The 16,969-nt window shown below is 39.7% G+C and overlaps 1 protein-coding gene across 1 annotated transcript in view; it reads left to right on the plus strand.

Annotated features, from left to right (window-relative positions):
- The first annotated feature begins 2,250 nt into the window (after window positions 1-2,250).
- Window positions 2,251-16,969, plus strand: part of phyh (phytanoyl-CoA 2-hydroxylase) — a 49,228-nt gene continuing 34,509 nt past the window's right edge. The window contains exon 1 of the mRNA XM_028813639.2: window positions 2,251-2,633. Within this exon, the coding sequence (XP_028669472.2) occupies window positions 2,577-2,633 (57 nt within the window). The 5' untranslated portion in view covers window positions 2,251-2,576. The remainder of the gene's footprint in view (window positions 2,634-16,969) is intronic.

Consider the following 16,969-nt stretch of genomic DNA (forward strand, 5'->3'; position numbering starts at 1 on the left):
ATTAATATACAGGCGGAGCTGTGGCTCCAAGGCCTGGGATCTGCACTAGCAATTGGAGGGTTGCGAATCCCGTAAATGCCACAATTGATTCCCCTCTGTTGGGCCCTGTCAGGCACTCGGGTCCTTAACAGATAAATCTGGCAGACCGCAAGTCCTTGATAGAGGAACCGAGGTCAGTGTAACAGTAAGTGATGCCAACACAGAAATGTAATTTGAAAAAATGTGTAATTTATTGTGTAGTAAATGGCGCAAACAGTCACAAAAGTTGTGCATTGCAAAAAGGCAAAGAAATAAAAAAAAATCCTGCAAAAACTGCACCCATCCAATTGTTCCCTCAGGGTCCTTCTCTCAAATATAAATTCATTTTATTAACCTACTCTTGTTCTGAAGCAACACCCTACATCCTCCTGCTCACCCAGCCTTTTCTTCCCCTTACACTTCCTCGATAGGCGTTTGTAAGTTCTCCTAGCAATCAGCGGACAAGGGACCTGGACACCCATCCCCCCTGTCACACGTTTCGGGTATCTTTAAATCTGGGAGCTACCCATGCTCGCACGCTCAACTGATCACCAGATGGCGCTAGTTCTCACCCATGCACACCTCCATACACCCGCACTGGTCCTCCTCAACTGCGCCTCTTCAGCAAACAAAGGCAACAAAACAAAAAACATCCCAAAAACAAATCCAACCTTCAAAGACCCATTGCTGTGCCCTATCTTGTTGCCTTGAAGCCCCAGGCTGCAAGCAAGCGTCTCCTAAGGACACGGACAAGCGGCCGCCGACTTAACTCCCGGAAAGCCCGCCGAGAAGAGATGCCACCCACACCATGCAAAATCCCCCCAAGACGCGACATCCAGCAACCGCTGACACCGCCCCTCACGTGTATAAACCAGAAACTGTCCTGCCTGAAGTTGATAAGGCCTTCTATGTACAGTACCTACATTGTTTTAAAGGGAGTTGCATTTTCACAGGCCCTTAAGCTGCAATTGCTTCATCCTGGGTATAACATTAACCTGCATCCAGCCCAGCATGCAGGTCCTCCAGTTTGCAAGGAAAACTCAGGGGTTGGTTGGTGGCAGGACTCTATTGGGAGTCCAGCCACTGTAAAAGAACCTCACATTGTTCCACTCCATTTGAACTAATGTGATGCTGAGTGTGGTTGCACGGCTGTGCTTGGGTCCTAATTTGGGATCCTGAGGTTGTTCATTGTGTACATGCTCCTGACCTCTTATTAATATAGTTCAGGATTGTGAGGGTTGAACCTTACCACGACACCATTAGGGCACACTCACACACACAGACCTACAATAACTCCAAGCACAATATCCCGAAGTAACTAGACGTGAACAACTTCAGGATATGTGGAAGAAACCCACTGAGGTATGGAGATTACATTCAGACTCCACAAAGGTAGAGCTCCCTGGTTGAGATTTGAACCCAGGAACATGGAGCTGTAAGTACTGCAGGACTAGTTACAGTAAAACACTTGTGACAGAATACAAAAAATATATTGCACAATACAAAACCATCATAAGGTACATTAATTACATTATACATATCCACTTTTAAAAATAAGGTCCTTGAAATGCCAAATAATAATAAACAGTCATATACAATATTCATTAGAGGCATAATGCATTTACCCATATCACAGTTTTGCTTTATATGTTATCAGCTCCATAACCTTTTGACTGATTATGCCTTAGGGAAAAAGCTACTGAGATGAAGAGTTGACCTTGTTTGTAGTGACCTGAAAATTTTTTTCACCTGATGTTATTAACTGGGGAAAAAAAATCTACCTGGATGAAAAAAAGTTGTAAATACATATTGGCAGCCAATTTCCTCAACCAAGGTGTGCACATGGCTTGAAAGAATTAAAATAAAAATTTCAACCCCCTGTCTTTTTTGCTCTCAACTCAAGGTAAGCACTAACAACACAAAAACAGCTAAACTGGTTGTAAGGATGAACTCAACTTGGTGGAGGAAAAAATCGCAATTTTTTAGTTTGGCCATAACATAAGTGAAAACAATTAAAATATAATGCACCTTGTAAAAGGCAAAATGTTTAAATTCTATAATATGAGAAAAACCACTGTGTGACAGAAATGCTCATTTACAGTAACTGAACGTGCTTCTGTAGGTCTCCAGAGGCCAGGCAGGAGCCGCACAAGGCACCCCCCTATGGAATGCAGCCTTGCCGTTTCTTCCTCTCTGTAGTACAGAATATGAAGTCAAAACCAGCTCTGCTTGGCCGCCATCGGTACCAGTCACTAAGGATCGACACCGACGTAACAGGATGCTGTTGGTGGGAGGAAATACGCCTGAATACGGGAAGAGAATGAAAAGTTCTCGTTTAGTGCCTCACAAAGATAGAATCGTGGTTCGGGTGTTTTCATACCCACGTAGCAACGCCACCTCACTAACTTAATCTTTGGCAGCCGCTGCACTTGCTGTTTTAACCATTAACCCGTGCTCCTTTGCCGCCTCGGCCAATCACAGAGCTCCGTATAAAAAGGTCCTGGAGTCCAGTCGACAATTAGCCAGACTCCCTTGGAACTTTAATAAAATTCTCCACAATGTCTCGCGCAGCCGAACGACTGAAGAAAATCGTACATCACCTGGAGGGGCGAATCGTATCCTTTTCTTCGACTTTATTTTGCAAGGCGCGCTGCCCGTGATAGCACAATCAGAAAATCCGAGGCTCTTCAGAAATGTCGGAGGCCCAAATAAACGCGGTAGCATTCGCTTTCTAAGTAGCGCTTTTGCCTGGTTATACGGATTTGCAAAGAACAAGAGAAAGTAGCAAAATTGAAGCTTATCGCGGCTACTCGCCATGCATGTCACTGTTTTGTTTTTTTTTACATTTTACTAATCTACTGTATTCCTCAGTATGTTGAAATACTGTTAAGTTCCTGACACTTTAACGGCTGCTCTGGAAGCATTCTTTAATTCACGTGTCTTTAAGAATAAGATTCCAATACTGTTCTTATGGTTGGCGATAGATTTTTGCCTTAATTTTAATGATCAGCCGCGACGAGTAAACAACAGTGTTGAAAGTTTGGCCTTTAGACTTTGCCGGCTTATATAAGAAAACTAATCGGCGGAAACGTAATGCAGTGATAGGGAACTTCCCGAAATGAGATTTACATAGTTACACTTTTTTGCAATATTTTAATCTGTAATCGAGAATTTATTTAAGTGCAAGGCGCAAGTAGTGGACAGATTGACTGGCAGCTCTGAATCGTGTCCTGTCATGGTCTGGCGCCCTTGCCTCCCACTTCATGCCCGACCCCGACTCTGGTGACCCGAAATTGAAATAAGCAGGTGTGGGCAAATGTCATTTTAATTAAAGGTTCTCTTATCTTGGCCTCACCTTTTTTTTTTTTTTGTACCTGCTGTTGTTTTTGGGTTTAATGCTTACACGAAAATTACATTTAATGTTTGGTTTATGAATTATTGTTCAGTTGGTTATGAAGCTGACTCCTCTTCACTCCAAAGTGATATTTACATAAAGGTTTTGTGTCCTGCCCAGGGTTGCTTTGGCCTTTATTTAAACCCCACAGCAGCTTATGGCTTCCCAACAAGCAGGATTGGTGAGAATGTGTAGAAATCCAGTATCCCTGTCCTGAAAGTCTTCAAACATATGTCAGAGACCACATCTGGCTAGGGCACCATTTTTTACTTATTGTTATACACCACAGAATACATGAGTAACTCTTACTTGAAATATTCAAGTAAAATGATTCCAACTTGCCTTTGTTCAAATTTAAGAACCTATTTTTTACATCTTCAAAATGTATTTATCTCTCCTTTTCGGACCACAGTATCAATTTTTCTAATTTTATTTGTCCAGATCAGGGTTGCAGGGAACCCATGACTGTCCTGGTGGCACTGAGCAGAAAGTGGGAACCAATTCCAGCTGCACACAAAATACTTACACGTTTTGTTTGTCAAGTTTTTTTACCTCGTCTTTTTTGATGCTGTTGCTCTGTTCCCACATTTAAAGTTTGTTCTTGACCATTTTTTATGTTACATGCAAAGATGCCTTTAATTGGGATCTGCTGTCTTTTAAACTTTAATGGAAGTTTACTGACATGACCAGTAAATGAGGAATGAAGCAGTTATGCCCAGCTGCATTTCCAGTTTTCACTCTCGACTCTAAAATTATGAAGATTATTAGTCATTAATGTAAAGCAACTGAGGATATGCATTTCAGCAACATAACAGATTATGCAGTTCTTACTATAGAAGTATAAAATCCATATTACTAAACGAGAATGGTAAACCGGATATGGACGCAGGGACCTGCCCGTGGACGCAAAGCCCCCCTCCCCAGAGTGAAACGGGAGAGACTACGAACGTCCGCAGGCGCCACACAAAGCCCCCCGCCCCACAGCAAAACGGGAGAGACTACGGTTGGATGCCGCAAGCAGGATAAAGCGAGGTCAGAAATAAAAGACAGAGTAGGAAACAAAGTAAAACGTCATAAAGAGGTTAAAGAACAGGGCCAAACACATGGAGAGCAGGTTACAGATGATGAAAACTAGAATGCAACAGCTTCAAAAAAACCTAGGCACGAAACACATGCACAGCGAGGGACAGAATATAAAGGCGGAAACAACAACAGTTAAACGTCCACACCACACAGCGGAGGCAGACCCGGAAGGTGCAGGCGCTTACATCGCGCGTCGGAAGGCGCGGGAAAGTACGAAAGGCAAAGGCGCCTACACAGTATGGTGAAATCCGACATAATACGGAAGGCGCAGGCGTTGCCGCCATATTGTGAGTGGCACTAATGCGTAGTGAAGGCGCAGGCGTCACCGCCATATTGTGCGTGGCACTACTGCTGAGTGAAGTTAGGAATAATGTGCTGCTTGGTGTGCCACACAAACCCCCCCACAGACTACGGAGTCCATGGAGACTACGAACGACATAACCACACAAACAACAGGAGTCCGCGCCCAACCCCAGAGTAAAATGGGACAGAATACGGATTCGAGAAAGGTTCACAAATCAAACCCGACATAATACGCCACCCCAGAGTAAAACGGGACAGACTACGGAGTCCAGAAAGGGTCACAAATCAATTGGAGTACGGAAAGCGCAAGATAGTACGCAAACACACTACACAGCTTGATCCACGCACCTCTAATGACCCGCAAGCAAAAACACGATATAGTACAGAAACCCAACAAATTCGGACTCCACAACATATTTGAATCACATTACAGTGATACAATATTAACAGTGCAACCACACAAGACACAGGCACAACACCTGATGGGTAATAAGAATAAACGGACACTCCGTATTAAAGGTTCGTCATCCTCACACGTGAAGACTATACAGCATAAATGAATCATCACATTACAGTCATACATTATTACCAGTTCAACTACAGAAAACGCTACGTATTAACAGTAAGTGCAATCCAATATCCGTATTACTAACACTAAACAAGGAAGAACTAATGGAGTTGCGCTCACGCCTCCAAAACAATAGACCAGATACCACTGTTAACGCGACGGGCTATATTATGTCCAAAGAATATTGATGTTGATCACATAAATAACCAAGTCATTGCATTACTTCCTGGAGAAAGCCGCCTCTTTCTAAGTACTGACAAAGTTGATTCTGAAGACGAGATTGAACATCTTAATTTCCCTTTACAATATCTGAACACTATTAACCCAGCCGGATTACCACAACACAATCTTAACCTTAAAATCGGAACAATTGTCATGCTATTAAGAAACCTTAATACTAAACAGGGTTTATGCAACGGTACACGTTTAGTCATCAACACTATAACAAACAATATTATTGAAGCAAAAATACTTACAGGATCACATACTGACAATACTGTATTAATTCCTAGAATTGACCTTATTACACTTGGGCGACGCCAATTTTCCAGTAAACCTGCATTTGCCATGACAATCAACAAATCCCAAGCACAGACCATGGACAAAATTGGCATATACCTCTCTGAGCGCATATTTGGACATGGACAACTTTATGTAGCCTTCTCATGAGTTCGGCGTTCATCTGGCATTTAAGTTACAGTTATAAATACTCCAATACCAAGGAAAACTCATTCAAGGACAACAAACCATCTTTACTACAAATATCGTATATAAAGAGATATTCCAATAAATCTTTGTGATTTACCATACAATACGTTCTTTACTTCCTATCCACCGTCTGAAACTGCGGAGGCAAAGCAGGCATGGGTTCAAACCGAACGAGCTCAACTGACTGATATACGCCTACAACGCGCGTCTCAAACCGCAGAAGCAGGGCAAGCACGGGTTCGAAACAACGCAAGCTCCTACAACGTGCGTCTGAAACTACGGCTGCCCAGCGGGCACGGGTTCGGGTTCAAAACGCCGGGGGTAGGCGAGCAGGGGGCGGAGCCCCCTTGTAGCAGTCCTATTACATTTTCTAAGGAATTCAGAAATTCTGCAGGATATCAAATCGTCTCTTTCTTTAACAGGTTTTTTCTTGAAACCCCATGAATAATTCCTGGATTAAACTAGATTGGTGATATCTCTTTCTACTGATTTTATTTAATCCATCATATAGAACACTGACATAAAACACTTTTTTAATAAAAAGATTTTCATAAAATGCAAAAGTATGAAGGTAAAACAATATAATTTACATATATTTATTTGGACTTGCAGAATTTGAGATACAATTGGTTACCTTTCTTTTCTTTTCCTAATTCCATTCATCTATTTAATAACACGCTTCTTCAGCTTCAAGTTGTGGGGAGCTTGTGTCTGTTCTCGCAGTGCTCTGTGCAGTGACACTTACTCTAGCCTGAACATGCATCTTCACGTCTGTCTGCAGCTTCTGATGTGATCTGGACAGTGCACTTCTGAATGAAATGGTAATATTTGATTCACTGTGTTTCAATTCAGAAACAATATTTTAACCAAAATGTGTTTATTTTTTGAAAAATTAACATAATTCATGCCACCCAGCCTCTTTCAGAATCTACCTTACCCAGTGCAGAGCTGTACAGAAACATAATTTGTCCCAATTTTATGGAGTGCATGGTAGGAATTAACAATGGACAGAACATAGGGCATTTATAGCACATTCTTACATGGTTTACAGTTTTTGAGAGACATGATTAAGTTAGCATGCCTGGGGAGATCTGGAGCACATCACTGGGCTGGAAATTGAACAATGATCCCTGGATTATGAGGAAGAAAGAATCATTACTGCAGAACTCTGGCTAAGCCGTTTATCCGTCCCGACTCTAAATCTGCATTTTTCCATTATACAGTAGAGTTGGTAGTAGCTTGAAGAATACTAGCAACCAACAATTAGGTAATTTATTTAGGTATATCTTGTTCTCTTTTGTATAGAGATAATATTGATTATATTGTTCTTGGCAGTATTAGGACACAGACATAGTTTCTTTCAAACACAAGTATGTATAGGTAATATATTATGTGAAGACCCTGAAATGGTTTGTCATATAACTCAAAATTCTGGTCAGATTATTTGATAAGTGTATGTTAAGATCCATAGATCTTTAGCTGTGAAGTTACATATTTAATTAGCATGCTGACAGCAGCAGTTCCCAACCTGTAGTAAAATATTTTATTGTTCCTGAATGACCCATTTGAAAGGCTCAGTGTGCACCTGGATTGGCAGTGGGGATGGTGCTGTACTGGGCAGATGAAAAAGCACCATATAGCCATTTGCTATCCTGATTAGCATCCTAGCTTAACAGACCAAGCCTCTGTCTTTTATCATTTTGCTCTAACATGCTAGAGAACTTTCTTCTTTAAGATCTCCTGCAGATGTGGGTACAATGTCCACACATATTCAACAGCTACAGTAATATGTTTGATATTTAATCTTGAGGTCTATTGCACTAAATTAAAACCATAATTAAAAGCCGCCAGTCTGTATTTTTTTTTTTTGTAATGAACTGGATTTTTGGGCTTTTATGCCTAAAACCAGCCCACTCAAACCTATATTCCAAGTCTCATTACGCTCAGAGTTTTTGATGGTGACCAAAATAATAACATCACACATACAAACCACCAAAATGAGGTTCCAGCAGTAGGTCAGTCTTTAAAACATGGTGAGGAGAGTACCTTGGACTAGGACCTCTATTTCTGTGGATTGAGAAGAGCCAGTTGATGTGGCTTGCACATGCAGCTAGGTTTCTCAATAGGCAATTCCCATGGGAGTTCTACAAGGTATAACCAGCTCAGTATGTTGTCACTGTGACAGTCATGAGGACAAGAGAGAATAAAGGGTAGGGACTTTAATTTTTGGCTGTTTAGCTCATATGAGTAGGTTCTTTGTAAAATTAGACATACTGAAGACTGATGATTTTTCCCTTTAATAGCATGTTGTATGAGTGAGATGTGTTGGATCAAACAAGAGAGATAATTACTGGGAGTCCTGTTCAAGTTAAAAAGTCATGGCTATCCTGCATTACCCCATCCCCCAACTTTCTCACCAGTGAAGCAAGATGAAAGATGTGCTCCAATACTCACTCAGCAAGATGACGACATACCAATACAATGCATGGACTTGGCTCACATTCTGAGCACAGTGTGGGTTGTAAATACCATGGCGAACAAATGCTGTTCTAGTTGCTACATAAAGTGTAATGTGGAGTTTATGTATAATTCATTATTTAATTTTCTGAATCTGCTTATTCCAATAAGTGTTGCAGGGAACAATTCTCTTGCAACATCAGATGCAAGTAATATACCCATTTAAAAGTTTAAAAAGTCAGTTTCTTTAAAAGTAGTTAAAAAATCAATATAATAAAAATATGAAAAAGTGAAAAAAGCTAACAATGTAAAAATACACTAAAAACAATATTAAAAAGCATTTGAGAAACTAAGAAACAATATAAAGGCAACACGTAACACATTTGTCAATAACAATGCGCATGTAATAATAGTCCATAAAGATTTTAACATTACGGTTAAGCAAAATGTTTTCAGTTTTCTTAGCAATGAACAAAGTTCATTAAGGTCAAGTGGTAATAGCAGAACATGAAAAAAACAAGCTGACGCATGGTTATGTCCAATAAAACACGTTAGCCCATGTATGTGACAATGTTGAGATTATAAACCATAACCTACAGGTGGAGATTACAGTAACTCATTGCTTAGACAAGCTGTGTTGGTTGTACAAAACGGATGCCTCCAGGATGACCTGTTCTGTTTACTGTTTAGACGTTCCTAGCATTCTGTTTTGGAACAAATTTCTGTTCGGCCTTCTGCTACTGTTCTCAACTACTTGCATCATTGTGCTTTTTAAGTATTGTTCCATTTTTTGCATAATTGAATTATTTTTGATCCCAGTACCTTGCCTTTTATTGCTTTAATGCTTATCATGTATATGTTACCTGACAAAAATGTACTTTGTTTTTGAAAATTTCCTTGTTTTAAATAGTGGTTTGAAGCTAAACAAGACTTGAAGAAGAGATGGAAAGTCTCAAATCTTGTCAGCAGATTTTCTTTATTATCTACTATTACCATGGGACTCTTTAAGAACTTTGTTTATTGCCAAGAAGCAGAAGACATTTTGCCATTTGCTAAACACCCTCCCCATATGGATGCATTGCTGTTTGATTACCAGTTTGAGGATGCTGCAGATAACCTCCCATTATGCTTTGGAGCATTATTACTAGTATTTGTTATTTCTGAAAATGTATTACCTATTGTCTTCATATTGTTATTTACTTTCTGAATTGGTTTTCATTATTATTTTTTAGTTTGGTTTGTTAGTTTTTGTAAGTAGAAATTATGACTTAACTTATTTCTCTTATTTTCCAGCACACTGACCTACTTTTTCATCTTTTACTGTTGGTGAATTCAGCCATTTGGTGTTATATATACTTCATAAGCATGTAAAAATCATATCCATGAGACATGCAGATTAGGTTGTTTTGTATTCTACATTGGTTGCTGTTTTAGACAAATAAAGACAGAACTAATACTTCTGAGTTGCTAGCTTTTGTCATTCATCTTGTCATTACTAAATATTTAATATTTTTTCAACGATGGAATGGTGGGCTGTTGCTGGGACATGCTCCAGTTCTGTGGAACACTGTGTTGGATTAATCGAGTTTGACAGGGTTATGCTGTGCTATTGCTTGTTCTAAAGTACATTGATTTTTCCTACTTCTGCATTCAAAAGCATCCAGCAGTCTGTGAGGAGTAGTGCACTGCTATATGTGTCATTTGCTTCTATTCCTTCTCAAAAAAGCCTACTAGTAATACTGAATTTTTTGAGACCAAAATGTCAACATAGTCCGCCCCAAACTGAAATGTCTGAAGATATTCATTGAAGTAATACATACTTATCATAGATCCTTAGAAAAAGAAAAACCTATATGCAGTATTTAATTGCAAAAATCACCAATCAAATTGAGTTGTGTATACAGAAAGACATGAAGGTGTGATGCATGTTGAAAGATCATTTGAATTGAATACTGAGGATCATGTTTGCCCATCCTTTAGCTTGTGGGTTAAACTTGTTTGTTTTGGTGTCCTTGAGCATTTAACTTTCCCCACCACACTTTGAATAAGATTAATCAATAAAATATTTTTGTATTTTTCTCTAACTTGATTTAATGTTAGGCTAAATTTAAATGACGATTTTATTTAAACTATTGTGTTAATTCTATTCCTCACTGTTTGGTTGATGTGTTTAGGAGAATACTGAAACACAAAGACTTTATACCAAACTGAATGTTTAAAATAACGTACGTAGGTGAATTTGTTCATGTCCTGAAAATGTTAGTGCATCACTTAGAATTTTATTTTTTTTAAAAAATTTATATTTACACTTATTTGCTTGGCAGATGGTTTTATCAAAAGCGACTTACAAAAGAGGTAAATGTAAGCGAGTAACATTAGGCTAGGGCTTGTTTGTTCAGTAAGTGTAGTAGGACAGGTAAGTAAAGTTGATTGCCACAAGTGAAAAGATGTAATAACTAACAAATTTACAATCATAGGTTATAATCAATAAAGAAATTAAATTTAATCTAGCAATAAATTAACGAACAATATAAAATATCACAGAGCAAAGGTTTTTTTCTTCTATCAATTAGACAGATATTCATAGAACAGATGGGTTTTCAATTGCTTCTTAAATACAATGAGAGAGTCAGAAGGGAACTACACAGGAAAAAGAGTGTGGATTAAGACCTGATACCACGCAAAGGTGGCATCACCAGGTGCTGTTAACTGGCAGACTTCAGTGGGTGAGAAGGAGAATAGGACTTCACCAGTGTCTCCATATACGCAGGTGCTGACCCACTGACTACTCTGTAGGCAAGCACCAGGGATTTTAACTTGATGCATGCTGCCACAGGGAGCCAATGTAGCAACCTGAAGAGAGAAGTGACATGTGCCTGTCTAGGCTAGTTAAATACTTGCAGTAGTCCAGGTGCAACCAGACCAGAGCCTTAACCAGAAACTGTGCTGCATACTCTTTCAGAGAAGGTCTGATCTTGCGGATGTTGTACAGTGTGAACCTGCATGAATAAGAAATAGTACAAATGTGGTCAGAAAAAGATAGCTGCTCATCAATCACCACCCCATGATTGCATACAGACTTGGCAGGTGTTAGTGACAGTGAGCCAAGCTGTACAGAGATGGGGAGTTGAACAGACTGGCTGGCCAGGATTACAAGAAGCTTGGTTTTTGCCAGGTTGAGGCATCAGTAAGGAATGCAGAGACTGTAGCTGATACTGTATTGTCTTCTGGAGGGGATGATAGGTAAAGCTGTGTATCATCAGCATAGCACTGATAAGAGAATCCATGGGATTGGATAATGGAGCCCAGCAAGGTGGTGTATATAGAGAAATGTAGAGGACCCAGCACCGATCCTTGGGGTAAACCTGTGCATGCCTAGTGCCTTTGACAACTCTCCTCGCCCAGACACACTGTAGTACTTAAATCATCTGACAGCAGTCCCAGTGATGCCAAGGTTAGATTGGGTGGTGAGAAGGATGTCATGGTTAATCGTGTCAAAGGCAGAGGCTAGGTCTAGAAGGATAAGGACCGATGACATGTTTGTAGCTCTAGCAAATTGTAGTTGGTTGACCACTCATCTCAGTCAAATGGTTCCTCTTGAAACCAGACAGATTGATATCAAGCAATCCATAAGGAAGAGACCTGGTTAGAAACAATACATTTAAGTGTTTGGGAAATAAAGGAAAGGAAAGAGATAGGCCTGTAATTGTTAACTTGGAATGGATTGAGTGTTGGTTTTTTGAGGAGTGGGGTTATCAGGGCGTGTGTGAAGATGGTAGGAAGTGTGCCTGAGCTGAGTGAGCTGTTAATGATGTGTGTAATTGCCGAGATGAGTGAGAGGGGGATGGCCAGAAGGAGATGCGAGGGGATAGGTTCAAGTGGAAAGGTAAATTGGTGATTGGAGAGGAAGTTGGAAACATCAGTGGCAGAGAGCAGAGAGAATGAGGAGATTGTTGGATGCAAGAAGAGATTGGTACTTAGCCAGGTCTTCCCAAGTCTTTCACTTCTTTCATTTCCTTTCGGCTGTCTGGAACTCAGTCCGTTGATTGCAGAGTCCTTCAGAAAGCTAGGGAAAGGAGGGTCTTTTATGTGCAGAATTGAATGAAAAAAATCATTAAATTTAACCTTTATCTAATCCATACTGAAAGAAATCTGCTTACCAATTTGAGATGCGTTTTTCTAGCAGTAACCTAGTAGCCCTTAAGAATTTCACAGTTACCTTCATGGATATACAAGCCTGTCATGAATAGTAAACCTTGGGTTTGTGAAAGGCACTCAATAAATGAAACCTGTTATTATTATTATTATTATTAAATACCCAAGGCTGTGAGCCTGCCATCAGATGAGGAATGCCTGGGAATGGCTTACAGTGCATCCGGAAAGTATTCACAGCGCATCACTTTTTCCACATTTTGTGATGTTACACCCTTATTCCAAAATGGATTAAATTCATTTTTCTCCTCAGAATTCTACACACAACACCCCATAATGACAATATGAAAAAAGTTTACTTGAGATTTTTGCAAATTTATTAAAAATAAAAAAACTGAGAAATCACATGTACATAAGTATTCACACATGACAATAATCACCCTATAAACCTGTTTTTACTCTAAAATGTTAACATGGTTTAGTCGATGACTAGTCCAAGGCTCCCTTAAAATGCAGCTTGTATTTAACTGTTAATTTTACTCAAATGTTCACCTAACAATAAGAGCACCGAAGCTTCTAAATTCTAACAATCAGAACTCACAGTTTTTCAAGAAAATGATTTTATAACAACTGAGACAGTTACATTTTTCAAGATCAAAATATATTCCCTTAAAACCTAAAAAACTGGATATATAACCATTTTTAGATTATGTACATTATATTCTTTTGTTTATTTGAGCAAATATTGAATTAAAAATCAGGGCAGTGCTAGAGTGCAGTGGTTAGCACCATCATCTCATGAATCCAGTGCCTTGGATTCAAATCCTGCACATGATCACTGCCTGAATGGAGCTTGCATGTTCTTATTTTTGTGTGCCTTTGTATGTGAGTGGATCTTGCAATAAACTAGCAGCCCATCTACAGTGTGGAGAAGTATTACTTCTGTATACTGGTTATTATAATGTACTGTGTATGTCCAGGAGGCAACTTCATGAATGGCACAACAATATAAATATGACTTGTTCAAGAAGAATATTAACCTCTGAGAGAAGTACTAGAGGTACAGTGATCCCCCGCCTATCGCGGAAATTACGTTCCAGACCCACCCGCGATAGGTGAAAATCCGCAATATAGAAAGACCACATTTTTTTTTATAGTTTAAGCCTTACAATATCCCTCCTGCATGCTTTAAACACATGTAAACTTATTAAGTTATTAAGTGTAAACTTATTAACTTATTAAACTTTGGATACACATATGATACACAGATGTCGGGCTAAAGATATAAGTATATCCCAAACCATCATCTTTGAATGTTGCAAGACTTTCGCCTTGTATGTAGATCGGGGTAATTACATTCATTGCATTCCTAGTCTGAATCACAATGTGATTGTATGGGTGGTTACCTGGCACTGTAGGGTTGCCACCCGTCCTTTAAAATACGGAATCGTGCCGCGTTTGAGAATGAAATTGCGCGTCCCGTTTTGAATCAATACTGGACGGGATTTATCCCGTATTTTTTTTATCATTTTTTTTTTAAAGCAGCGTCTCATGCAAATCATCCCACACGCATTTTATGAAGATGCTTCCTTTCCTACTTTTGATTGGGTAATACTTGATGTCATCGTTAGTTTGATTGGTGTTTTTAATTGTCCAGTGAGGAGGGCGTGTCTTTTAAGTACAGTCTGCAAAGTGTTGGCACTGAGATGTGGCGTCAGCGCCATAGTTGAAGCCCCTAACGTTGCGGTCAGCAAGTTGGCTAACATCCGCCATGTGCCGTCTTTCAGTTGCGAGAAGCAGATCATAGAATGGTTGAAACTGTTGCCCCTAACGTTGCGCCACGGCGTGTGGTTCGTTTATACCTCGTGTCTTCTCATTAAACTTTTATCTCGCGAATATGTTATTGCAATCCGCAGCGGCAGCGTTTCTATAAACTTAATTTAAACTTACGTTTTACACCGTGCTTTGTTTCCCTTATGAACATGCTTGTATGCTTAACTCGCTCCGTTCTCAATTGTTTAATTAATTTTTTGCTCTTCGCTGTTTGCGGCTGTTCCTCCATTTCCCCCTACTTCGTTCTTTTATCTCGCAAATATGTTATTGCAATCCTTAACGGGAGCGTTTCAATAAACTGATTGAAAATAGTTTTGCATTTAACTTTTTAGTAAAAGGCGAGCTTTTAAGCCTGAGAAATCACCCCGTAAATGCACACGTTTAATTGGACATGTATTAATATGTATGGTTACACAGTATTAAAAGACAGTGAACAACGTCAGTTACCTTTGTTCCCGCGTTTGATAAAAGGTGAGCTTTTAAGCCTGAGAAATCACCCCGTAAATGCACACGTTTCATTGCACATGTGTTAATATGTATGCTTACACAGTATTAAAAGACAGTCAAAAATTAACGTCATTTACCTTCGTTCCCGCGTGCGACTCGTGCTGTAAATCTCTTCCTTGTTTTTAGTTCAGGTGATTAGTCAGTCAGTCAGTGAGTGAGTGAGTGAGTGAGTCAGTGAGGGCTTTGCCTTTTATTAGTATCTATAATAATAAAAGGCAAAGCCCTCACTGACTGACTCACTCACTCACTGACTCACTCATCACTAATTCTCCAACTTCCCGTGTAGGTGGAAGGCTGAAATTTGGCAGGCTCATTCCTTACAGCTTACTTACAAAAGTTAGGCAGGTTTAATTTCGAAATTCAAAGCGTAATGGTCATAACTGGAACATATTTTTTGTCCATACACTGTAATGGAGGAGGCGGAGTCACGTATCGCGTCATCACGCCTCCTACGTAATCACGTGAACTAAAAACAAGGAAGACATTTACAGCACGAGTCACACGCGGGAACGAAGGTAAATGACGTTAATTTTTGACTGTCTTTTAATACTGTGTAAGCATACATATTAACACATGTGCAATTAAACGTGTGCATTTATGGGGTGATTTCTCAGGCTTAAAAGCTCACCTTTTATCAAACGCGGGAAGAAAGGTAACTGACGTTGTTCACTGTCTTTTAATACTGTGTAACCATACATATTAACACATGTCCAATTAAACGTGTGCATTTACGGGGTGATTTCTCAGGCTTAAAAGCTCGCCTTTTACTAAAAAGGTAAATGCAAAACTATTTTCAATCAGTTTATTGAAACGCTCCCGTTAAGGATTGCAATAACATATTCGCGAGATAAAAGAACGAAGTAGGGGAAATGGAGGAACAGCCGCAAACAGCGAAGAGCAAAAAATTAATTAAACAATTGAGAACGGAGCGAGTTAAGCATACAAGCATGTTCATAAGGGAAACAAAGCACGGTGTAAAACGTAAGTTTCAATTAAGTTTATAGAAACGCTCCCGCTGCGGATTGCAATAACATATTCGCGAGATAAAAGTTTAATGAGAAGACACGAGGTATAAACGAACCACACGCCGTGGCGCAACGTTAGGGGCAACAGTTTCAACCATTCTATGATCTGCTTCTCGCAACTGAAACACGGCACATGGCGGATGTTAGCCGACTTGCTGACCGCAACGTTAGGGGCTTCAACTATGGCGCTGACGCCACATCTCAGTGCCAACACTTTGCACACTCTACTTAAAAGACACGCCCTCCTCACTGGACAGTTAAAAACACCAATCAAACTAACGATGACATCAAGTATTACCCAATCAAAAGTAGGAAAGGAGGCATCTTCATAAAATGCGTGTGGGATGATTTGCATGAGACGCTGCTTTAAAAAAAAAATGATAAAAAAAATACGGGATAAATCCCGTCCAGTATTGATTCAAAACGGGATGCGCAATTTCATTCTCAAACGCGGCACGATTCCGTATTTTAAAAGACGGGTGGCAACCCTACAGTGCCAGGTAACCACCCATACAATCAGATTGTGATTCAGACTAGGAATGCAATGAATGTAATTACCCCGATCTACATACAAGGCGAAAGTCTTGCAACATTCAAAGATGATGGTTTGGGATAAGTACACCATACAACATAAAAGAGCTTATGAAGCCTTGAACCGAAAAAAGCAAGATCTCAGAGATCGTAAAAAAAAAATAGGAGGTAATGTCGTTTTACTCGCTGTAGATTTTAGTCAAACATTACCAGTTATTCCACGAGGGAGACCAGCAGATGAACTCAACGCGTGTTTAAAATCCATGCTTCTCCCACGCTTGGTTATATGTCGCGTGTTCTCGGGTAGGTGCACCAAAAAATGTATACATTTCAGCATGTAATGGGCAAACAAAAAATGAGGTATACCCGAAGGCACTGCAGTAGTACTTA

The sequence above is a fragment of the Erpetoichthys calabaricus genome, chromosome 1, assembly GCF_900747795.2.
Source record: "Erpetoichthys calabaricus chromosome 1, fErpCal1.3, whole genome shotgun sequence".
Classification (NCBI taxonomy): Eukaryota; Metazoa; Chordata; class Cladistia; order Polypteriformes; family Polypteridae; genus Erpetoichthys; species Erpetoichthys calabaricus.